Here is a 23,989-nt window from a genome sequence, read left to right on the forward strand (position 1 = left end):
GATGATTGTAAGCTTCACAATTTGGGTTCTGGAAACAAAATTCTGGTCCTCTGTAAGAACAGAAGATTCTTGCAAGTGCTAAGCTATCTCTGTAGCTCCAAGAAACACACTTTTGATCTCTTCGATTTCGAAACAAATTTATTCAGCAAATAAAAGTAGTTCAGACTGAAAATAAGAGGCTGGGGGAGAAGGAGTTAGCTCAATTGGTAGACTGTTTTCCTGGCACCCATGAAGCTTTGCATTAGATTCTCAACACTCCAAAAAACAGTCTAGGTGGTATAGGCCTGTGATCCTAGCACTAAGGAGGTGGAGGCAGGAGAATGAGCAGTTCAAAACTGGCCTGGTCAACAGGAGACTGGGCAAGATGGGGGGGGGGGTCATAATCAAGAAAATACAAGAAGAAAAGGAGATTAGAGATAGAACTATTAGCAGCTTGATAGAAAGATTAGTAGGGCAAGGCACATGCCATCAGATTGATGACTTGCCTTAGAACCCTGGGACCCACAAGGTGAGAAGAGAGTAACAATCCCCACATGCTGTCCTCTGACCTCCATGAATGTATGGCATGCACATATCTACCTACACAAACACGTGATTAATTTTAAAAAAAAAAGTTTGTTTTTAAGAAAAGGAAGTTACTAGCAATGGGCTCTTCTCTAAGGGAATAGCTTGCTCACTTCTTTTCTGTATGGGGTGCTTGAATCACCCAAGGGTCACGCTTGCACCAGAAAGCAGTCAGCCACTGAACTGCACTCCAGGCCACAAACTCTGCCTCTTTAAAAAGTAAATTTCTGTTTTTCTTTACTAAAATCATCACCTCCTGAGTGCTGGGATCACAGGCTTACACCACCAATAAAAACGAAAGCATGGTAGGCAAAGATGGATTCACAACACGAAGCACAATCTAATTGTGAAGTGTATTATTTAGAAAGTTAATGGATGGCATTGGACTTAATGGGTTGGTTTTAGAACTTGTGGGTTTTAGATCTTAACCTAAGTCTTTATAAAGTAAGGTCCCTTTTAATGAATAGCTAACCTGCTGTGCCAATCCCACAATGTTTGGTGGTGTTAACAGGAGTGGAAGTGGAGTGTTCATTTCTGACATTGTGAAAGGCGGAGCTGCAGACCTTGATGGGAGGTTGATTCAAGGAGACCAGATATTGTCTGTGAATGGAGAGGACGTGCGGCATGCCTCTCAGGAGACAGTGGCCACCATTCTTAAGGTGAGTCCCTGGGCAGCTCCCCACCCAGCTGCAGTGACAAGTGCTCACGGAGCTGGCCCGGTCTCCCTGGCCTTGGTGGTATGTTTCTGCTCCGTTGTTACTAGAAGTATAATACCTAAAGACCAAGAACAACTCTAAAGGAAAGCTGTTGTGCTAACTAAGCAGACCCAGGGCCCTGCCTGGGCCTTTGAGGCAGTTCCTCATGCTAGTGACTGTTCCATCTGTCACACTTGTCATCCAGCTCATTGGACAGAACGTCCTCTCCTAGATCATAAGTCCACCTCTTCCCTCTACGTTAACCAAACCCAACCTTGATCACTGGGAGGAAATGCTAAGGCTCATCTAAACTGGTTTCTCAATTTCACAAATGAAGACAGAGTCACAAAGCTCTGCTTGGGTGGGTTGCTCCCGCCTGGGCTCTGGTGAGCAGTTCAGACTTTGCAGCTGAGGGGCTCTGCCTCATGAACCTCCTTCCCCTTTAGTTGCAACCAGTGGATCTCAAAAGCAACTGTGGAAGCTTGTGCCGACTGATGGGGTTTGTTTTAAAAATCAGGGTTCCTGGTGCAGTCAGCTCTCAGTTCTCTGCAAAGGAAGGCCTGGATTTGTGAACTCTCTCCTGCTGGACTTCCCACACTGCTCTTTCCCACTATTTGACTGTCTCGTAGGGAGATAGAAGAGAAAAAGGGCAGGTGGTACCAAACCCACTTGATGCATCTGAACAGCTGGCTCATGGATGAAGTGTTGACTTGCTCTTTTGTTTGGGTTTTGGACGACTGGTTCCCTTTTTACCTGTTGTCCTAGTTACCTCTAGGAAGCTGCAGGAGACTGAAGGACCCACTCTGCTGTTTTAGATCATAGATGCTAATGTGTTTGACTTCTGTCTTTTCTTGTCTTCCCCAGTGCGTCCAGGGCCTCGTACAGCTGGAGATTGGGAGACTCCGAGCCGGTTCGTGGGCCTCCTCTAGGAAAACCTCACAAAACAGCCAGGTTAGTGATGTCTTCTCAGAAGACTCACTCGCTCTGGGGCACCTGCTGGGGGAAAGTCCCTCATTTCATAAGCAATTGTTTAGAAGTGATGTCTGATGTACCACATAGTCACAGCACCAGCTTCAGTGTGTTTCCGTGTGTTTGAAATAAAAGTGAAAGGTGGGGTGGAAATTCATTAAGCCCCACATTTTTCTTCCCTTTATTGCCTATAAGTGTTTTCTTAGAACCATTTTTCTCTCCCACTGTTCTATATTGCCTGTGCACACACGTGCACAGCTGTGTTTATTCTAAAAAAGAAAAAAAAAAAGGGAAGTAACATCTGGTGGCAATTTGACCCTCATTAGCACAACATTGTTCTGTTCATCCAATTAAATGTTGCTATAAAGTTAACTTGTGAATAGCCACTCACACATGCTGAAGGCAATTAATGGTGTATTCCTAGGAGAGTGAAGTATGGGGGTCTTTCTTATGGCAGGGAGGTATTAGTGGGTGACATTTTGTGAGTTAGCAAATATATTTATTTGCAAGACTGATGTCAGTACCACCTTTTTAATGAAGTATTTTCACGGTAATTTTGTGTGTGTGTGTGTTATAGTGGCTGACACACTCAGTCTACCTCTCTTAGTCCCACTTGGCTCATGATTCAGCTGCATGAAACTTGCATGTAACCCCCTCGTCTCTTTGGGGGTTGTGGACAGACCCCCTTTTTGAGGTTAAAGTGTGACTTTTAGTCCTTTTCTGGTTGCCTTATAGCTATAACCTCCTCACAGCCTAAGGTGTCCTGGATTTGTGGTTGGCATATCTGCTTCTGCAAAGCTGTCAGCTGCTGCTTTGCCTCATTAGTGTTAGGAAATGGGAAGATATATTATTGAAGACAAATGAGTTCGTGGGTAAATGTACTTGCCACCAAACCTGATGACCTGAGTTTAATTCCTGGAACTCTTTTTGTGGAAGGAGAGAACTGACTCCCAAAAGTTGTCCTCTGACCTCCTTGCTCATACTATGGCATGTGTTTGTGCACACGCATGTGCACACACACAAATAAGTTTAATAAAAGAATTTTACATCTGTGTCATTGGTCAGACAGGAACATAGACTAGCTGCTTTGATGTCAAAGATCTTCAGAGCAGCCCTAGTGAGACTGCTCAGGGGTTAAGATTATTGGCTGCTCTTCCAAAGAACCCAGGTTCAATTCCCAGCACCTACATGGTGGCTCACAACTGTCTTTCACTCCAGCTCTAGGGGATCTGACACCTATACTCACACAGACATAAGCACCCACATGTAAATGAAACGTAAAAAGAAAAACCTTCAGAGCAATCAAACCTAATCCACACTGTTAAGTTTGGATCCACCCCTCTCACCCCCAGCTTCATAATTAACAGCAAACATAGATGAGTACAGTGCTGCTTATTTCACAAGTGAATGATCAGGGCCTCAGTGGAGACTTGAGTTGACAGTGGGAGCTGCAGATACAAGACAGGCTTGCTCCACCTCTGTAGGGCTAGGGTTGTACATGTGTACATGTATGTATGTCATGAAAATGTAGCAGATTTTCAATTATGCAATCTAGGCATATCTATAATTCTTATAACTCGTCTGCTTATTTTAGATCTTCCTTAAGGAATAATGTTTTAAGGGTTCTTCCATAGTTAAATAAATGATCATAGTTAAATAAATGAGCACCTGCCGAGTTTGGCCCTTAGCACCAACCAAAGAGAGGGGGGTGGGGAGAGAGAGAGAGAGAGAGACAGAGACAGAGGACTGAAGCCAGGCATGATGACACACACTTGTAATTTCAGCACTCAGAAAGACCTAAGTTCAAGGCCAGCCTGCATTACATAGCAAGACCCTGTCTCATAAACAAAACACATTATAATTTACCAAATGGTTGTAGTGTGTTAGTCTTAGCTTAAATTTCAGTGCAGTTAGGCATCGGCTCAATAACTAGGTAATTAAGGAAGTCATACTGTTTGCTTCCTCGAAGGACAGGGCCAGTCACTGAAGACCGTAACACTGTGGCCACCTAGGAAAATGTCTGATTTCATGCACAGCAAAAGCAGCTTGAGTTTCATTCTTACTGTGACTGAACAGCTGCAGTGGGGAGCACACCGGAGCGAATGTGTCATGGGCTGGGTGGTGAGGGCTGAGTGCGGTGACTAGTTTTCTTTCTCGACTAATTCAGAATGTTCTGTAGATGACTGCTGACCTCAGACACTGTAGGATCTGACTGAAGATGTATGTCTAGGGCCGTGCTAGTCCTGCATGCCAGTGACCACAGTGTCTCTTTCTCAGGGGGATCGGCACAGTGCACACGGCAGCTGCCGGCCTTCCTTCGCCCCTGTAATCACTGGCCTACAAAACCTGGTTGGCACAAAAAGAGCTTCTGATCCTCCCCAGAAATGTAAGTTCAAGGCCAGCCCAAGCTACTTAGTGTGGCCTATTTAAGAAGGAAAAGTTGGGGCAACAAAAAAGCAAAAACTATAGAGTGCATCAGAAAGTGCAGCTCTCACAGAGAAAACATGAGAGCATACAGGTGGCTGGAGGGGGTGAGAAGTGCCTATGTCCTGGAGAACAGAGTGGGGACAGGGGTTTTTAAATCCCTCTTAGGTCAGGGTTACCTTTGAGTAGGGCAGAAAAATATACAATGAAACCCAAATGGGTTATTCCCCAGCTTCGAGTCACCATGTTGCAGGTCATTGCTGCTGCAGGGCCTCGGCTTTGGTCAGAACAAATGATCATGACATCTGTCCACAGAGTCCCTGAAGACTCAGTTGGGTCCTGATGCTGAGGAGGGGTTTACCTTGCTTGCTTTAGACTCCTTTCTTGGAAACCTAGAAGAATGCTCAGGCCTTTATGGGAGTGTTACATCTTAAGTGTATCACCTCTGACACAAAAGCATTAATTGGCCTTGCTTCTTTCATAGGCACAGATGTGGGACCAAGGACTGTGGAGATAATCAGAGTAAGTCAGTTACTATTTTCATTCTAGTTTGTACATTTTCTTTCTGAATATAACTTATCGGATTATTTGTTCTTCTATTAGTATAGTAAGTATACAACTGAAATAGACTTTTAAAAAATAAATTGAAACATATAAAAGGCCATTGTGAATATTTTAGTATATCCGTTTCATAAGTGTGTGTTTAAATTTCATGCAACAGAAAGTATGTTGTTCATTGTCTTGTAGCTCATCTTCTTTACCTTGCTATGTAAACTTGGAGCCATGTCAGTGCTCATGGCAGCATAGAACACCATTGTTACTGGTGATGTAGCATTTACTCCACTGTCAAGGTGTGGAATTTTCTTAATCAACTTCCTCTCCTTAAACAATCATCATGCTTCTTTTTTTCTCTTTTTAGATGTATTTTTATCGTATGTGTATGAACATTTTGCCCACATGTAATCTGTATACTATGTGTATGACTGGTACCCACAGAAGCCAGAAGTGGGCAATGGATCCCTTAGAACTGGAGTAACAGATGGTTGTGAGCCACGACAAGGATGCTAGAAATCGAACCCACAGCCTCTGCAAAAGCAACAAATGCTTTAACTATCCAATATCTCTCTAGTCCCCATGTTTGATATTTATCTTATAACAGCCATTGTTATATTTACATTTTTGTCTGTGTCACAAATTATCACCTCAGGATGAATTCCTAGAAAGGAAGCTATCAGATCCAAAGCCACGCTTGAAGCCAGAATTCGCCTTGGTTGCAGAGCACTTGGCTAGCATATGCGAGGCCATGCTTTCCATCTTCAGCATGTGGGAGTGCTTCTTATTAAAGGCTGTTATGTTTTGTTGAATAGCTCTTTTGAGAATATTGTATGAGGTTTATTTCAGTTCATACATTTTTAGATGCTGTAGACTATAAACTTGAGGTTCAAGAGTAGTAATAGGACTACTGCACTTTTGTAATCAGCGTAACCAGTGCAGTGAGTAGTTCCTGCACAGCTCTGCTCTCTGGATTCAATCATAGCTCTTTGACTGTGTTTATTTGGTGGAGCTGCCTAACAAAGTATTATAGGCAGGGTATCTTCAACAGCAGATGTTAGTTTCCCATGGTTTTATAGGCTAAAAGTTCAATATTAGGGTTAACTTTCTGAGTTCTCCTTGGCTTACAGATGGCTGCCTTCCTGTGGTGGCCTCATGTGACTTGTCCTTGATGTGTTTCGTCATTCTGCAGTCTGTCCTGTTACATAACCTCTCCCATGAGGATTCCTTGTTGGACTGATTTAAAGCTCATCCTAGCGGTCTCATTATAAATACTGTCTCAAAATGGAGGCATGTTCTGAGAAAGTAGAACTTGGGGCTTCAGTATTAAACTCTGAACACAATCATCTGTAGCATCAACTCGCTGAACTTTCATTCAATCCGCCTCAATTTTGCCATCTATAGCATAGGCTTGTAAAACTAACTCAGATCACAGACCAATACTCTGTATGGATTAAATGCTGAGCCTGATGCTTCAGGTCTGTATCTCTACATTTTGGAGACTAAGACAAGAGAATTGCCATGAGTTCAAGACCAGCCTGGGCTATATAGCCAGTTCCAAGCCAGCATGGCCTATAGAGGCCAAAATAAGTAAATGACATAAGATAGATAAAGCATGTAATTCTGAGTCCCTTCTAAAGGTCAGAAAGTCGCATCTGTCCTTTCTGGCTGCAATTTAGCCAAGCTTACTTGACCTGTATCTTTCCACTAGAGTGCCAGTTGAGATGCTCTGTGATAAAGAAGTTAAATACACCAATAGTATGCACAGTTGCAGATAAAACACAGATGGCGCTAAGGCCAAAGCATTCTGAGATTTTAAAAATATTTTATATATCTTTAGCAATTTTAATCCTTTCATTTTACAGGCTTCTATAATAGGCCTGCTCATACCCACCCCATTCTCACATGGACATTCATGAACTTCACAATAAAACATCTCTTGCGAGCACTGGCTGCTATTTCAGAGGTGCTGGGTTCAAGTCCCCCAGCATTGGTTCACAACAGTCTAGAACTCCAGCTACAGGGCATCTGCGGTGGTTTAACTGAGAATGACTCCCATAAGCTCAGATATGTGAATATTTAGTTACCATTTAGTAGCCTGTTCAGGACCAATTAGGAGGTGTGTCCCTGTTGAAGAAGGTGTTGTCACTGGGTTGGGCTTTAAGGTTTCAGAACCCTACCCCATGCCCAGTTCTGCTTCTGTCTGCTTTGTGCCTGTAGATAAGATATAGGCTTTCAGCCACTGCTCAAGAGTCCTGCCTACTTGCTGCCATGCTCCTACCATAATAGTCCTGGACTGACCCACTAAGGCTGTAAGCAAGCCCCCAATGAAATGCTTCCTTTGATGTCACCTTGGTCATAGTATCTATCTCTTCATGGCAATCCAAAAGAAACTAAGGACAGGATCCAACACCCTCTTCTGGCTTCTTTGGGCTTGCACCACAGCCACCCAGCGGCTACAAATATCTTTCAATGAGAAGTTCCAACTATAGAAACTGTGTGACCATGTAGGTCCTTTTCCTCATGGAGTAGCACTTATGTCCCCTGCCTCTGTTTTGTTTTCCCATGCTGGGATCCAGCCAGGGTCCTTTCGTGTCTATAAAACAAAGTTACAGTGTTTGCTTCCAACTGTCCTCCATGTTCTGAAGAACATTTGAAGAGAAAATGGTCACATTTTTCTCTGCATGTTAACACGCTTCAGATTTTACCCTGGACCTCGTGTCTGTTAAGTTGTGTCAACCCTGAAGAATAATGGTGCTTATGCTTTAGCAGGCCATCAACCCAGTTAGATCGAGAGGGCAATTTTTGTCGGCCCTTATAGTGATTCAAATCAAAGTTTAACAATCAACAATTTTGGTATGCTGAGGTCTCTTCCGCACTTAGTAGATTAGAACTGAGCCTGAGCATCCCGTGCATTTGTGCCCAGAATTCGGGGTCTCTTTCTAACTCCTTCACTCTGAAGAGCCTCTCTTATTACCCGGCGGTCAGATATGCCTGTTTCTGGTTCTCCCGGCCAGAAGGATGGAGTTTACATCAGAATGTTAGTGGTTCAGCCACCTTTTCAGCTCCCAGTTTTGACTGGGAGTCTCCCTCGGAGCAAAGATGGAATACACATGCATGCACCAATACACATGTTCACCTGCCTGGGCTCACCTGTATGTATATTCGTGCTCAAACACACATACACTCACAAGTGCATGAGCACAAGCTCACACCCACGTGGTGAGACCGGGGACAGTGTAACCCTGCTGCTCTGGCTTCTCCAAATTTTCACTTACCAACCCAGGTTTAGCTCCTTTCTGTTGCAGACGCTGTGACACACTTTGACAAGACTTTCCCATTACAATCAACAGGAGCCATAGATAGACTTGGTGAGAGTGCCAGCCCACTGGAACTGCAGCTTGTCATTTCTTCTTTTAGCCATTGTGAAAATATTAATCGCTCTGTGCACAAGGGTCCATCTTTGCAAAGATTTTTGCTACTATTTTACTTCCCTCTCCAAACTGTTGTCACAACAGTGGGCACCCTCTAAGATCCTTTGTTTAATGCAGCCATGTAGCTCTTTTGAAGCCAAGTGTGTTTGTTCACACCCAGAACATGATATGCGTGGCAGTTTAATCATAAACACCATATGAGAACACACTTGCCAAGGCTGCGTCAAATTGGCCGCTCCACTGAGCAGTACTGAAGGCTTTTGTTTTTTAATTTACTGCTGCTATTGGCTTTCATTGAACCTCTTCTGTAGGCTGGGACAGCACCATGTTATCTTATTTATGCTCAAATTATCCCTGTGTACTATGCAGTCTCTTTCCCATCTTCTTCATAAATTGAAGGCTCCCAGAGATGGACTTCTCTGAGGCCTCCAACAGCTGCCTGACTGCACAAAGAGACATAGGCCTTTTTGATGACGCCCCCGGCCCCCCCCCAGCACTCAGCTCCCACATTATGCTGGCCTCCTATGTCATGGAGAGTTTTTGTTCAGTGTAATCTGAGGGCAGTCTATCTATGCATATTACTGAAGATGCCAGGCTTCTGTTCTCTCCCTCTCTTTTTAGGAGCTCAGTGATGCCCTTGGAATCAGTATCGCTGGAGGAAAAGGAAGTCCTTTAGGAGATATCCCGATATTTATTGCCATGATTCAGGCCAGTGGAGTGGCTGCACGTACCCAGAAGCTTAAAGTAAATATGAAGGAGGTGATAGACAGCGTGTGTTGGTTGGGGGAGGAGGTTGTAGCCACGGGGACCTTGTTTAAATTTGGAATTGCAAAAGCCATCAGCCGCCCATGCTGAGGGCAGAATACATTAGCAAGGCAGCAGACCTGAAATTCATTACGTCCCTGACATATAAAAATGTTGTTTTTATCAGTGCTTAACAGTAAAAGAAGGAATCTCACCTTCTTACAAACCTCTGAAAAACCCCTTTAGCATCTCATTTATCCAAAATTGTTTTTTAACTCAGATTTGATCCTAGAATCTCCCACCCACCGAAAGTATCAACATTTTTATGATTTTTTTTTCTTATTGTCCCTTAATCTTAACTGAGGTTTTAAAAATTAAGCAGGAAATACTTGGCTTCCTCATCAGAGCTTCATTGAGCAGCTAATTTGTGCATCCCACTCTTACTGGCAAGTGGGTGTATAAAACACCACAATTACCAAAATACAAAAGTGACCTGCAGTGCCTTTTAGTAATCAAATCTGACCCCCTTCTTGTTTCTCTGATTAGGCTGCCTTTGGGGAAAGCCATAAAAATCTCCCACACTCCACAAGAGCCAGCTCTCCACAACAAGGCAGATGCGAATACAACTCACGAAGAGTTTTAGGCATTCTTCTCAAATTTAATTTTTTCCTAATGATAGTGATTTTCTCCCACTTTTGTCCTTCCAGGTTGGAGATCGGATTGTGAGCATTAATGGGCAACCTCTGGACGGACTGTCTCACACAGACGCCGTTAATCTACTGAAGAATGCCTTCGGGCGCATTATCCTGCAGGTATTGCGATCAATGGAGAACCAGCTGGGAGAGGCAGATAAGTGGCAGGAGAAAAGACAAGCAAAGCCTCACTGGCAGTAGGCATCACCACCCAGCGGGGCGCTCGCCGGTGTGAATTATGAAGGGTGAAAGCGAGAAATTATTATTTTTATTCAGAAACTCTTTAATGCCACCCATACAGGCATGAGCAGGATTATATGAAAGTATAACAAGGGGAGAAAAATTACTCTCAGCTTCATGTGATAAATCAACAAGGCTTTTAGCTTCCAGCATTCTTTTGTAAATTGAAGTTTGCAAGGACTAGGAAATGATTTCCTTTCTTACATCCAAAGCCTGTTACTGGGCAGCCCATGCACTGTTCCCTGCCCCTTTAAAGGCAGAGAAAAATACAATGCGCTTTCTCCTACACCATGAATGGTTGCCAGCACCCTGCAACTGTTACTACATAGTAGTCATCAATTAAGGCAGACAACTACTGATCAGCTCTGGCCCTGTGAGTATTGTCCAGAGGCACTGGGAATATGGAGGAACTAAAAGCAAAACGTGCTGTTAATTTCCCTCCCTCCAGTTCAGCCCTTCGTGTGTCTCTGAGATTGATAGCATGCAGAGAGTGGAGAGGCCCATACTGGCTGTGTGACTTTCATTAATGAGTAGCCCTAAAATGAAGGGTTATAATCACCGTCACTTACAAAGAGGTAGTAGAAGATGACTTATAGGTAAAAAGAATAATGCACACAGCCAGCACTCAGATAATCCTAGCCTTAGAATAAGAAGGTTGAATGGAAGAGCCATGACATTCAGAGAGGTGATTTGTGGTTCTTAGCTCTGAGAGCTCAGTGGTCTAGGTCCAAAGTGTTAAAGCATTTAGCAAGGTAAAGGGCTCTTAGTACACGTGATGGGAGTCATGAAACAGTCTGTGGTTTCAAACAAGAGGCCAAATAATATTTGCGTCCTTAAGTGTCTGCTGAATGCCAACCAAAGCAGGACGTGTGCAGCCTTGGCCTGGCTTCTCCTTGGCTGTGTGTTGTCCTCAGGGTGGAAGTTGCTGGTCACAGTTGCTCACACTCCTGCTACAGGAGCTTTGTTTTTGTTTGTCCATCCTTCCAGTTCTACGGAATCTTTGTCCCTTGTTCCAGGGTCACCTCTTCAGTCTCAGCTGCTAGTCACAGGGGGCATGAGAGGGCCTCAATGGACTAGAAAAGGGGGCTTTCTCTTAGTGTCTGGTGCCACTGGTATTCTTACACACTGACTAAATCCGTGCAGCAGCTCCACCTTCTTTACACGGAAACATGACGCAAGCTGGATCTAAGATGCAGCTCATGATTGAACTCTTCGTAGCATGCACAAAGCCCTGGATTGAGTCCCAGCACCCCTCCACACCACTCCCCAAAAAGACACAGAATTCAAGGCCATCTTTTGCTGCATAATTAGTTCAAGGCTACCTTTGGCTATAGAGTGAATTCAAGGCCAACCCCGAGCCCCTTGAGACACTGTCTCGGGGAAAAGAGAAAAAAAATTTTTAGAAGCTTGGTTTGGTGACCATATCTACAATCCCACTTCTTGGGACACTGAGGGGGCAGGATCAGGAGTTCAAAGTCAGTCTTGATCCTATAGAAAGTTAGAGGCAAATCTAGACTGCTTGAAACTTTGTCTCACAAAAACCAAATTCACAAAGGTAACACTTCATCCTAGTTAAGTTGTTCCTGTCAGCATACTTTTTAAAAATATTTCTTATAAAGGGCCTGGGGAGATGGCTCAGCAGTTAGAGAGCATTGTCTGCTCTTCCAAAGGACCTGGGTTAGATTCTCTGCACCCACAGGGTCACTCACTGCCTCTGTGACTCCAGTTCCAGAGGCATCTTGTGCCCTCTTCTGGCTCCTTTGGCATTGCATGCACTTGGTATACAAACATACACACAGGCAAAATGCTCATACAAATGAAATGAGAAAAATAAAATCTTTTAAAATTGTATTTAAATATTTTTATGAAGTGGCAAATATATTTTAATTGATTTCAGATAAAAAGCTATAGAACAGTGAGCCTGTGGGTGGTGGCACATGACTTTAATCCTAGCACTTGGGAGACAGAGACAGGTGGATCTCTGTGAGTTCGAGGCCAGCCTGGTCATTAGAGTGAGTTCCAGGATAGCTAGAGGTGCTACACAGAGAAACCCTGTCTTGAGAGAAAAAAAAAGAGTGATTGCTTCTGCCCACTCTCACAGAGAGCTGCTTTTGTTTTATTTTGGTCTCTCAATGTATCCCAGGCTATTCTGGGATCCTGTGCCTCAGCCTCCACAGTGCTGGGATTACAGGGTTATGCCACTGCACCACCATGGCATGCTCACTGTTAAGAGCCTGTTTGTGAAAGAGCTCCTTTTCTTCTCCTCCTCCTCCTTCTCCTTCTTCTTCTTTGTTTCTGTGTCTTAAAAGTGACATTTCAGTCCAAGGTGTTCTCTGTTGCAAATCATGTTACTTGCTGTTTGCATTTTTTTTATTTGCTCTGAACACATCAATGGACCCTCTGAGGAGTTCACAGTTGAGTTATCCACACTAAATATGGAGCTTGCATGGCGGCGGATGTAGTATACACAAAGCTCAGCAAGTATCCCTCTCAAGTGCCTTCCAGTCACACAGTGTTCACTTGAATTAAAACAGTGTGCAACACAATTGTATGGCAGCTGACTCATCACTAGGTAGTTATTTTTATTTCTATCAGATAGGTCATTGGCAGGGGAAGTAGACAAGGCCAGGAAATTGTGCCTGGTGATTTGGAAAAGAGACATGTGTATGCACGGTTTGTGTATGCACTTGGGCAGACCACAGGTCGTTCTCAGTCCAATTTCACCTTCAGCAAGCCCCAGCCTGTCTCCACCTCTCCAACACAGGGTTTATAGACACACACCACACTCTTTGCTTCTTATGTAGATGCCAGAGAATGAACTCAGGTCTTCACACCTGAGAGGCAAGCCCTTTCCCTACTGAGCCGTCTCTGCAGCCCATGGAAAAGACCTACAGTGAGTGTCTCACGCAAAGGCATCAGCAAGCACTGTTGGCCCAGGAAACATTATACCATGGGTCAGCACAACAGAGTGGAAAACCAAGAGACAGCTAGCACTTCTGGAAGCTTGACACCTCTAAGTTTAAGAAGGAGTAGATGCCTCTGCCTCTGAAGGCTGGTAGCTGTGTACAGACAACTCCAGAGTGAGGGAGCAACTGAGATTGACTAGTCTGAAGTATTTCTAAATGTCCCTAGTTTTATTTGCTTCCTGCAATTTGAGAATTAGTCCCACTCAGTTCTTTTACAAATGGAATGACTATAAAACTATTTTTAATCCATACTCTCTGCCAGAAAAAAAGGGTTTTGTTTTGTCTTAAGATTTGTCTTATATTTTTACTGAGGTGTAAGTGTGTGTGTGTGTGTGTGTGTGTGTGTGTGTGTGTGTGTGTGTGTGTCTTTGTGTCAGTGTGAGTAAATGCTACATATGCACAAGTGCCGTGGAGATCTCAGTGTCTGATCCTCTTCTATTCAGGGTAATGTGCTCTTGATGGCATTGCACGTGCAGGGTCACTAAGTATGGGGAGGCCGAGCAGCCTCATAGCCAAGGAAGTATATTACTTACACATGCTCAGTGCTGGGAATGAGGGCAGACTGAAGCCACCTGAACTTTTCAGGGTTAACACCCCCATTGCCTGACACATTGCATTTATTAAACACTGGCTGGACAAAGGGATCAAAATGGAAGAGACGATCACAGAGCCTAGGAACAAGTTTGGAGATCAGAAGAAAGCCTTTCTCAAAGAAACAATAATTAAGAGGTATACACAAAGGTCTCCTTTCAGGGGTCTTGTCCAGATCCTATAGAATTGATATAAGAGGCCCCAGTGGCAGAAGAGATGTTAAGATACAATAGACAGAGTTGGAGATGTGGCTCAGCTGAAGAGTACTTGCCTAGATTCAATCCACTATACCACCCATGAGTGGGGGAGGGAAAGGTGGACCAAGAGATAACGTCCAACAAGTAGAAGTTGTAAACAGAAACATCGAGTTGAGCGAGAAGAAAACTTAAAGAAATATAATTTAAAGATCCATTATTCGGTGCTCATATTGAGTAATAAAAGACTAATACCTACCTAGGCTTTACATTTTTTCAAGAGAAAGGTACTTGCTAGCTATAAAAGGGCAAGGCATTTGAATGGCACTGGCTTTGTTGAAATCAGTCTTCTGAGAGAATTACTTTAAGGTGTACTCCAACAGATGAACAAAATAAGACAGAAGACACTGAAGTACTATACACATTACAATCTCTGGCAGTGATACAGAGAGCAGTCTGGTCAACTGGAACAGGAGGAGGGCCACATTGAGGAAAAACACCTCTGAAAGAGACAGATGGCTCAGTGGGTAAAGCACTCGCCATGCAAGCCTGACAGCCCGAGTCCATCCCAGATCCTGTAGTGGAAGGAGAGAATAGACTCTTGAAAGTTGCCTTCTCTCTCTCTCTCTCTCTCTCTCTCTCTCTCTCTCTCTGACACACACACACACACACACACACAGAGTAAAATAATAATAATAAAATTAAAAGGAGGAAAAAGAAGAACTGAGAATCAAATGTATGTAACTCTCCTGAAAGTTCGGAGTGAGTGAGAAAATGTAAAGCTAATCTAATTTTTTAAAATATGTTCTATGTATATACTCTAGAAAATAAATTCACGCCATAATCAAGGAAACATTAAAGTATAGGAAGTAGTGAGCTCAGTAAGAAATAGCATTTAAAGCCAGGCAAATCCCAACACTTGGGTGGCAGAGGAAGGCGGATCTCTGTGAGTTCAAGGCCAGCCTGGTCTACAGAGCAAGTTTCCAGGACTGTGAAGAGAAACTCTGTCTCGAAAAACAAACAAAACGAATAGCATAACATTTGAGTAATGACCTTCAGAACTGTTTTGTCTTCATTTTGTTATCGTTGTTGCTCTAGGACAAGTTCTTATCATATAGCCCAATCTACCCTCAAACCCTAATATATCTGGTTCTGGGGGTCCAAAAGAAACATAGGTGGCCACTTGCCTCATATGTTGAGATTGGAGACAAGTTGATGGTGAATGCTAGAAAGGAACTTGCTTTCAGTCTGGCCACACTGAATGTCTTCAGGTTGCCCCCACCCCCGCCCCCCATCACCCATGGAGGGTACAAGGCAAAAGTAAAGGGGGGTTGCGTGGCTCAGTCATGGTTGGGTGGTGTGGTTGATCATTGTCTCAGGACTGGCCATACAGTCTTATCTGGACAAGGAAGTCACCACTGCTGGGGGCAGTTTTGATGTGCTTCACAGGATGTTTGTCTATTAGACTTATGACCCTGGGATCCCAGGAGAGAATGCCACAGAGAAAGAAATCAGAAGGGCAAGGTGGGTGGAGTTCGTTAGGACAACTTCAGGTTTGGAAAAAAGACTAGAGGTGCAGAGGTGCCACGCTAGAACAGGAAGTTGTAAAAACTAGTAGTTGGTGATGTGTTGATTATGACATCTCCTGCAAATCTTGAAAATACCTTTGCTTTGCTTATCTGGTACCTTCAGCCTTGAAAGGGGAAGCTGCAAGAGGAAAAGCCTTAAATGATTAACATGTCGACTGTACAGAGTTGAACAGGAATCTGACCCAAAGTTGAAGGTAGCAGAGGAGACGATGGAAAATGAAGCTGAAATGGCAGGCTTGCCACGGTTCCTCTTTGCTCCTACAGACACTCATCCGTTAAGTCCCTGCTTTCCTCTGGGCATCCTGAGCTTTCTGTTGCATTATTAAACAAATATAGCCAAAGATCCTGGCACAGGATACGGGTGGCCACAGTACTTCAGTGGAAAGATCCGATGAGTTAAAGCTTTTGTCTTCCACCCAAGGATGTGATTGGATATTTTAAAAGCTTGTCAGCCAGGAGTGGTAGCATGTTCAGGAGGCTGAGACAGGAAACTCATCACAAACCAGGGCTAAAAAAGCCTGGGCCAACCGAGTGAGTTCAAGGCCCACCTAGGCTACCCAGTCTATCTACCTTGTTCCAAAATGCCAATTGATTAATTTGATTAAATCAGCAAATAGAAGTAAAATCATGTTATTTAGGAATATGGAAGCAAATACTGAGAGAGATCACTAAAGAGTTGAAAGTACTGTCAGAGAGGAGCGTGGAGGAGCGGACTCTTTCAGTAAGTGCTGGTGGGTGACTCTGACTTCATTACATTATTTATTTATCTTGGAATGTGCATGTGTGGTACACAGCTTGCAGCAGTCAGCTTTCTCCTTCCATCATGTAGGTCCTAGGGATCAAATTCAGGTTGTCAGACTTACTGGCAAGCACCATTATCCACAGAGCCCAATTTTGCCTTGGCCTTGAGCTTACAGAGATCCTTCTGCCTCTGTGTCCTGAGTGATGAGGTGCCTGTGCCACCATGGCCCACCCAATTTGGGCTTTTAAAATTAAGTAGCATACATAGGGGGAAAGTTTAATTGATTGTGCTTTGGTTTTGTTTCCGTCTTGGTTTTTTGTTTTTGTTATTTGGGTTTTTTTGTTTTGTTTTGTTTTGTTTTGAGATAGGATCTCACTATGTAGCCTTTGCCTCCTGGTGCTGGGATTAAAGGCATGAGCCACCATGCGTAGCCTTAAAGTTACCGAAAACTATTATAACTACAGAGTATGTGTTAAAAAGCATAAAATCTCTGGCTTGGTAGAGTGCTCTTAGAACTCAAGAGGTTAAAATAGGAAGATTTTGAGTTTGAAGGTGACTGGGACTACATGGCAAGACCTAAAACAAAAGAGGATGAAGACAAAGAATGGAGGAAGAGAGGAAACAAATAGAACTTAAAGAATTAGAGATAGCATGTGGTGGTGTGCACCTTTAGTCCTAGCAGTCAGGATGCAGAAGCAGAAAAGTGATTTCTGTGTGTTAGAGGCCAGCCAAGGCTACATGGTGGGAACCTGGGGGGGGGGGGAGAGGGAGAGAGAGAGAGAGAATTAGGGAGAGAGGAGGGAGAAATGAGGGAGGGAGGGAGGGAGGGAGAGAGGAGTGAGGGGGGAAGGGAGAGGGAGGGAAGGGTGTAATAGTGTGAGAGTCCTTGACTAACATGGGCAAGGCCTTAGGTTTGATTCCTAACACTGTACATATACATATATACATACATTTAGGTACATAACTATCTGAACATATATATGTTAAGTAAAATAATCTGACATACTTAGTGTTCATCTGTTGGAACATAAAGTCAGTAGCCACCATCAAGCTGATAAATCTTGGGCTTGCAAGATGGCTCAGGGATAAAGACACTGGCTGCCAAACCTGATGAGCTGAGATTGATTTCCAGGACACATAAGGTGGAAGGAGAGGACTGACTCACACAGGTTGACCCCCACTTCCATACACACTCTGTAGCATATATGATGCCTACACAATACATAAGTCAAGAATAAATTTTAATGGACGATGAATTTCATCACCAGAGGTACATGCAGGAAGATCACAAGTTCAAGGCCACCTAGGGTTAATAACAAGATGCTGTCCAAAAATACCTAGGGCTCCACCCAAGGCAGATACCTAGGACTTGTTGCTCACATTGAATAGGACATGCTGATCAAGTTGAAAAACATGAACTTGGGTACGAGGGTGTGGCCTGTGAGAAGTCCTGGATTGGGAGGGAAGGCAGGTGGAAGGGAGGAGAGAGAGTGAGTGTTCTAATGAATGGGGGCAGTAGGGGGAGGAGGGGGTGAATGTACAAATGAATGGATGCAGTTGTTAGTCTGGTCTAGAGCAGAATCACCCAGGGCTGGGAATTTGGCAGATTTGTTCTAGAATAACAACCAAGTAACCAAGACATGTGAGTATAGTTAGAGGAATACTTTGTGAACTCTATTTGCTTATTTATTTATTTGAGAGAGCTGAGACAAGGTCTTACTCTGTAGTTCAAGCTAACCTAAAGTTCACCAGATATCCAAGGCTGGTCTTGAATCTGTAACAATTTTTCCAAGTGCTAGGAATACAGGGCTGAGCCACCATGTCAGCTGGCTTGGGAATTCTTAACCTTGCCTGCCAGTCAAGTCACTTTTCAGAGCATCCCATACATTCCAGCTTACTTGGTGTAGGGTGTGCCCTGGCCATCAGATGGTGGTAACACTCTACAGAGGCGAGTCTATGCAGGAGGTGAGGGATAACTGACATCGGGGTTCATGAAGAAGAGGAAGCCACATGATGTCAGAAGTATGGTCTGAAAATACAGCAAAAGACACAAAGCTGTGGAACGTGTTTGTGGGCTGACAGTGCGGCGAGCCGGTGCCTCCGGCAGTCTAGCAGGGTTCCTCTGCAGCACTCATCATCTTCCCTTACAGAGCTGCTGAGGGTTAAGTGGGGCACAGGGACAGTGCTCAGTGGTCTCACTTTCATTATAATATCTTAGGTGTGAAGTCTGAGAAAGACAAAATGCCTTCTGATATCATAGAAATTGGCCTGGGGTGCAGCTTGGAATACCTGCCTAGCAAACACAACCCATGGAGCCCTGATACTAGAAAGATAAATGTTAAAAAACCCTCCAAGAAATCTCAGTATTCCAGGTGACACTGGGGGTGCTGCCCACTAGAGGGCACTATGTCCAGCAGCCATTGTGCCCCTTTCACGTATTACACTTTAGACCCTTAGATTTTTATTTTTGAAGAAGCCTGAAAATTAGTACGTCAAGAGAGTCATTGTCAGTGAGTTCTAGACAAACACTTTCTGCTACTTCCGATTGTACCAAGCTTTTGTAGATCTTTAAGATGCCCACTTTCTCAAGGTCACCTTGGCGTCAGCCCTTGTGCCTACTTTCTGCACACCTATACCTCTGGATTTAGGATTCCGGCTGGGTATGGATGCTGAGCTTTACATCTTATACCAAAAATACCTGGGCCCTGACGAATCTCAGGCTTGTAGTGTTTCCTTGAAGGACTAGATGTGAAGGAAAGCCCAGCAAAGTGCCTGGGCTCTTGTGCTTTTATACAGCCCACTTTCCCGGAAACTTTTCAGACTTCTCAGTTCTCCAAGACATAAACATAATCCCCCAACCCTTCTTTGGTGTCTTGGTTTGGTTAGGTTAGGTTTGGATTTTTGCTTTTTTGAGATGGGTTTCTCTGTATAGCCCTGGCTGTTCTGGAACTCACTCTGTAGACCAGACTGGTCTCTAATGTACAGAGATTGGCCTGCCTCTACCTCCCTAGTCCTGGGATTAAAGGCCTACACCACCACCACTGGGGGGGTGGGGGATGGGGGCGAAACCTGTTTTTTAAGGAGAGCTATCCAACTTGTGGTCCATGCAACAAAAACATACACAAATGCCTCAACTAGAAAGTTTTAATTGAACACAGAGTGGCCTACTGTTGAACATAATGCAGAAGTTGAATTTCGCTTTACCGTTAAGTCATTTAGTGTCTCAGTAGCTGCAGCACAAGCCAGTGTGTCTGATAAAATAACCCTTTCTCAAGGAGGATGGGCTGAGAGGTGAACGCCGCCACAGATAAAGGAGCTGAAGGAATTGCAGGTTGAAAGAGAAACTCCGTTGGATGGGGAGCCACAGTGAAGGACCAAGGCATTTGGAGGGGGAAACATGGAGTGAGGTGTGAGGGCAGTGGGAGGGGGGAACACTGACTGACCACAAAGGTCAGTAGGCGAGGGAAACACCGAGTGAGGTGTGAGGGCCGTGGGAGGGGGGAACACGCTCTGGCAGGGAAGGGTGGTGGGTGGTGGAAACACGGTGATTGGCGCATCTCCCTTAGGCCTGGGGGGCAGGGCTTCCTCCCTAGCCTTCCTGCCTTCCTTAGGTAGCTGCTTCTTCCCCTCCTCTGGCCTCCTGTGGGCAGCTCCCCAGGTCTCTGCGGGTGGGCAGGTGTCTGTCCCAGCTTCCTTCGGTAGGTGGGTCTTCTCCGTTTCCATTGGCTGCTGTGCTCCTTGCCTTCTCCTGATGGGTTTCCTCTTCCTTGGAAGGACGGGTCCCCCTGTACTTCTCTGCTTGGCCTCTTCCTCCTTGGAGAAGTTGGGACTCTTCTTGCAGGCCCCTGGGCTGCGCTGCCCCGGGCCCGTAATTACCACGTTCTTAATAATAACTACACCTGGACGGGGGTACAAAAGACTTCCATTAGCCATCTGGGGGAAAATCCAGAATTATGCAAGCACTTTAACTACGGCAGCTCTCCTAAAAGTAATAGGTTCATAGCTGTCACCAGGAAGTCTGCACTTTTAGTCTCCCACACCGCCGGCCCGTGTGTCTACAGCACACTACCCCTAACAAGAGGTGCACATTTAAAAGGCACACCTGTTTTTTGGCCAGGTTAATGTTTTGAAGGGCTGTGGTTGAGCAGGATGACATCATCCTTATTTCCCAACTGTCCTTTTCCTCTGGGGAAAGAGGGGAAAGGGTGCCCGTCCACATGAGGCGGAAGGCCAGACCACAGATCCTAGGGTGGGATTGTTACCTAACCTAGAATTCACAGCTGTGCTCCAAGCCATCTCAGTATGCCAATTAAAAGCCTATCAAGCCTGGAAGACAGGAAAGGGAGACTTATTTGTGCAATGTGACCACTGGGAAGAGTGACAAAGAGGTCCAGTGACCACACACACAGTCCATCTTTTTTTTTTTTTTTTTTTTTTTTTTTTTTTGGTTTTTCGAGACAGGGTTTCTCTGTGGCTTTGAAAGTTGTCCTGGAACTAGCTCTTGTAGACCAGGTTGGCCTCGAACTCACAGAGATCCATGTGCCTCTGCCTTCGGGGGTCCTGAAGTAAGACTGACGTGTAAAGAGACGACCAAACGTACGAACATCTAAGCAGTCCTGGTCAGCGCGACCCCTCCACCCCTGACCGTCAATGTCTGCACTTTCTGCTCATCCTGTAAGGTGTTAGAATTCTCTCTCTCTAGCTGGCACCTTTTCCTTCTCCCAGCATGAGATTCCCAGGGAAATTTCCATTTTGTTGGAGTCCGTTGTTTCTGCTTAGCCAGTTACAGGGTCTCACCTGTCCAGGCCGGGGAACCAGACACTAAAACACCTGACGTTGCAGAGACCAGGACACCCATGGTTTCATTAAGGACCTCTAAGTCCAGTGTCATCCCCTCCCCACTTTGAACATCAGCATGTCGCCTTGCTCCTCCTGGGACACCTACTGCGTGCCTCCCTGAGGGCAGGACCAGTTCTCTCCCCTGTGTCCCCGAGTCCTGTCTCTGTTCTCAAACCCAGTGAAGCTGAAAATAAGTCCAAGATTCACTTGATAAAGAAAAATAAAGTGTGTTTGCTATCAGCCTGTTGGCCTTCCCCTGCTTCCCCAAAGGACCCCAGGCTTACCTCAGACCGCAGTCCCCAGTCACTGGTGTTCAGAGGCAAGGCGGAGCAGGACACCTAGGTCACACTCAGTGTTGAACTTGTATACCACTCACCTAACCCTTGGAGAGTAAGTAGCTCCTCCCCATTTCCAGGCCAGGCCCCAGGGAAGGTTTAGCCACTGCCTATCGAGTTGCTTGTCAATCAGCTCTCAAGGCAAATGTGCTGGCTACAAATGTCTTAGGGCTGCAACGTCTTCCTGCATGTAGCAGGTTTTCTGTCCTGGTCTCCCCACCGGAGACCATGCTGTCCTTCATATTTACCACTTGGCCTGAGGGTTCCCCTCCTATAAGATTGACAGGAGAGTTCTGGGTGACCCCTAGAATTTAGTGGTGGCTAAGAAGCCTTTTAACTTCAGAGCTAGTTGTGGGGAGGAAACTACAGGTTTTTTTTTTTGTTTTGTTTTGTTTTGTTTTTTTTTAATTTTCTAGCTGGATGGTAAAACTTTATGATGAGTGTAACCGGACTGTAACTGGGGACACGGCTATGTCTGGAAAGTAAATTCTGCAGCTTTTTCCCTCATGACTGGTGATTGCTTCCCAACATCGGATTAAAGACTACTAGATTTGCTGGTTGATGGTGGTGCACGCCTTCGGTCCCAGCACTTGGGAGGCAGAGGCGGGCAGATCTCTGTGAGTTCAAGGCCAGCCTGGTCTACAGAGGAAGTTCCAGGACAGCCTCCAAAGCTATAGAGAAACCCTGTGTGTGTTTGGGGGGGGGCGTGACAAGAGAGAGAAAGAAAGCAAACAGCAATGTTCTCTTGGCTTTCGAAAGAAAGAAAGAAAGAAAGAAAGAAAGAAAGAAAGAAAGAAAGAAAGAAAGAAAGAGGGGAAGGAAGGGAGGGAGGAAGGGAGGGAGGAAGGGAGGGAGGAAGGGAGGGAGGGAGGGACAAACAGGCAATGTTCTCATGTCTTTTTGACTCCACCCGATAGGGACATGACAGTCCTATCCACACATCCTAAGGGGACCAGTCTAAGCCTCCTTTTAAGCTGATTCTCAAGAGATCCCTGTGTTTTGTCATGTTACTCCATAAGCCTTCAAGTTCTAACAGGGCTAGGAAGGGAAGCGCTGGCCCACAGGAGCCCCAATAGACTAGGCTGCGCTACTTTCCCCACAAAGCCCCAGCCTAGTGGCTCACACCTAGCCTGTACTCAAGCCCTCAGGAGGCTGAGGTGACAGGATCCTGAGTTCCAGGTAAGACCCCATCTTACCTCCTCTCCCACCCAAAACAGGACCCACAGAGCCAGAGCATGGCGAGGCTGGGAAAGGAAATTTATTAAATAAGCAGGACTGCCACACGAGGAACAGCAGTGCTTGTGAGAACCTAGCCTCAGCTGCCTGCAGCATTCCTAGGCACACAGTAGAGAAACAAAGAGAAGCCTCAGCCTTCCGGAGGTAGGATTCCAGGCTGTCTTGGTCTGGGTGTCCTCTGGTTGAGTGTTATCTCGGGCTGTTCTCTCAGGATTGGCCACGCAGAGCTTGCTCTGTTGGTGCCAACAGTCAATGTTGTTCCTGAGGGCCCGAGTTGCTTTAAGTAGAAAAAACACAGGAGAACCCATAAGGCAGGAAAAGAAAAAGATGGAGTCACAAGCATAACTCAGGGCTGGTGAGATGGCTCAGCAGGTAAATGCACTTGCTGCCAAGCCTGACCACCCGAGTTCACACGTGGGAATCCACATGGGGAAGGAGAGAACTGATTCCCACAGGATATCCTTTTACCTCCACACATGCATGATAGCACGTGCAGGCTCCCCCCGCCCCCAACACACACACAAAATAAACAAATGTAAGGAAAAAAAACGATGCTGAAGAGAGGCTCAGCAGTTTGTAATGGCACTGGCTACTTTTCCAGAAAACCAGTGTTCAGTTCCCAGCATCCACATGGCAGATCACAACTGTCTGTGACTCCAGTTCTAGGGGATCCAACACCCTCATACAGACACACATGCAGGCAAAACACCAATGCACATAAAATATTTTTTAAAATGTCATTAAAATAGAAAGCAAAACTCTTGGGTGTTGGAGGAGCACGCTTTTAATCCCAGTACTCGGGAGGCAGAGGCAGGTGGATCTCTGTGAGTTTGAGGCCAGCCTGGTCAAAAGAGCGAGTTCCAGGACAACCAGAGCTGTTACACAGAGAAAGAAAAAAGAAAAAAAGTAAAACTCAAAATGTTATTAGCTGGGTTAGTACCTGGGCCTCCTTTAAGCCCTCTGTCATTACTGCGTTTCTGTGGAGCAGGGCCTGCCTAGTTGCTATAATGGACCAGAAGTCTGTCCTCAGTCTCCAGACCTGCTCACTCTCCAGAGGCAGTTACTGACTGCAGCATCAGCCTGCTGTTCCTAGAGCCTGAAATGAGATGGGAAACAATCTACAGCCACGGAAACATGCACTGCCACAATTCCTGAGAAACAGCTTAAAAACACAGAAGAAAGC

At 45.1% G+C, this 23,989-nt stretch overlaps 1 protein-coding gene across 1 annotated transcript in view; it reads left to right on the forward strand.

The window, feature by feature from the left end:
- Window positions 1-23,989, forward strand: part of Patj (PATJ crumbs cell polarity complex component) — a 292,270-nt gene that overhangs the window by 251,807 nt on the left and 16,474 nt on the right. The window contains exons 36-41 of the mRNA XM_051188206.1: window positions 1,076-1,223; window positions 2,124-2,210; window positions 4,506-4,614; window positions 5,137-5,174; window positions 9,260-9,382; window positions 10,090-10,194. Of these exons, the coding sequence (XP_051044163.1) occupies window positions 1,076-1,223; window positions 2,124-2,210; window positions 4,506-4,614; window positions 5,137-5,174; window positions 9,260-9,382; window positions 10,090-10,194 (610 nt within the window). The remainder of the gene's footprint in view (window positions 1-1,075; window positions 1,224-2,123; window positions 2,211-4,505; window positions 4,615-5,136; window positions 5,175-9,259; window positions 9,383-10,089; window positions 10,195-23,989) is intronic.

This window comes from Phodopus roborovskii, unplaced genomic scaffold (genome assembly GCF_943737965.1).
Source record: "Phodopus roborovskii unplaced genomic scaffold, PHOROB, whole genome shotgun sequence".
Taxonomy (NCBI): domain Eukaryota; kingdom Metazoa; phylum Chordata; class Mammalia; order Rodentia; family Cricetidae; genus Phodopus; species Phodopus roborovskii.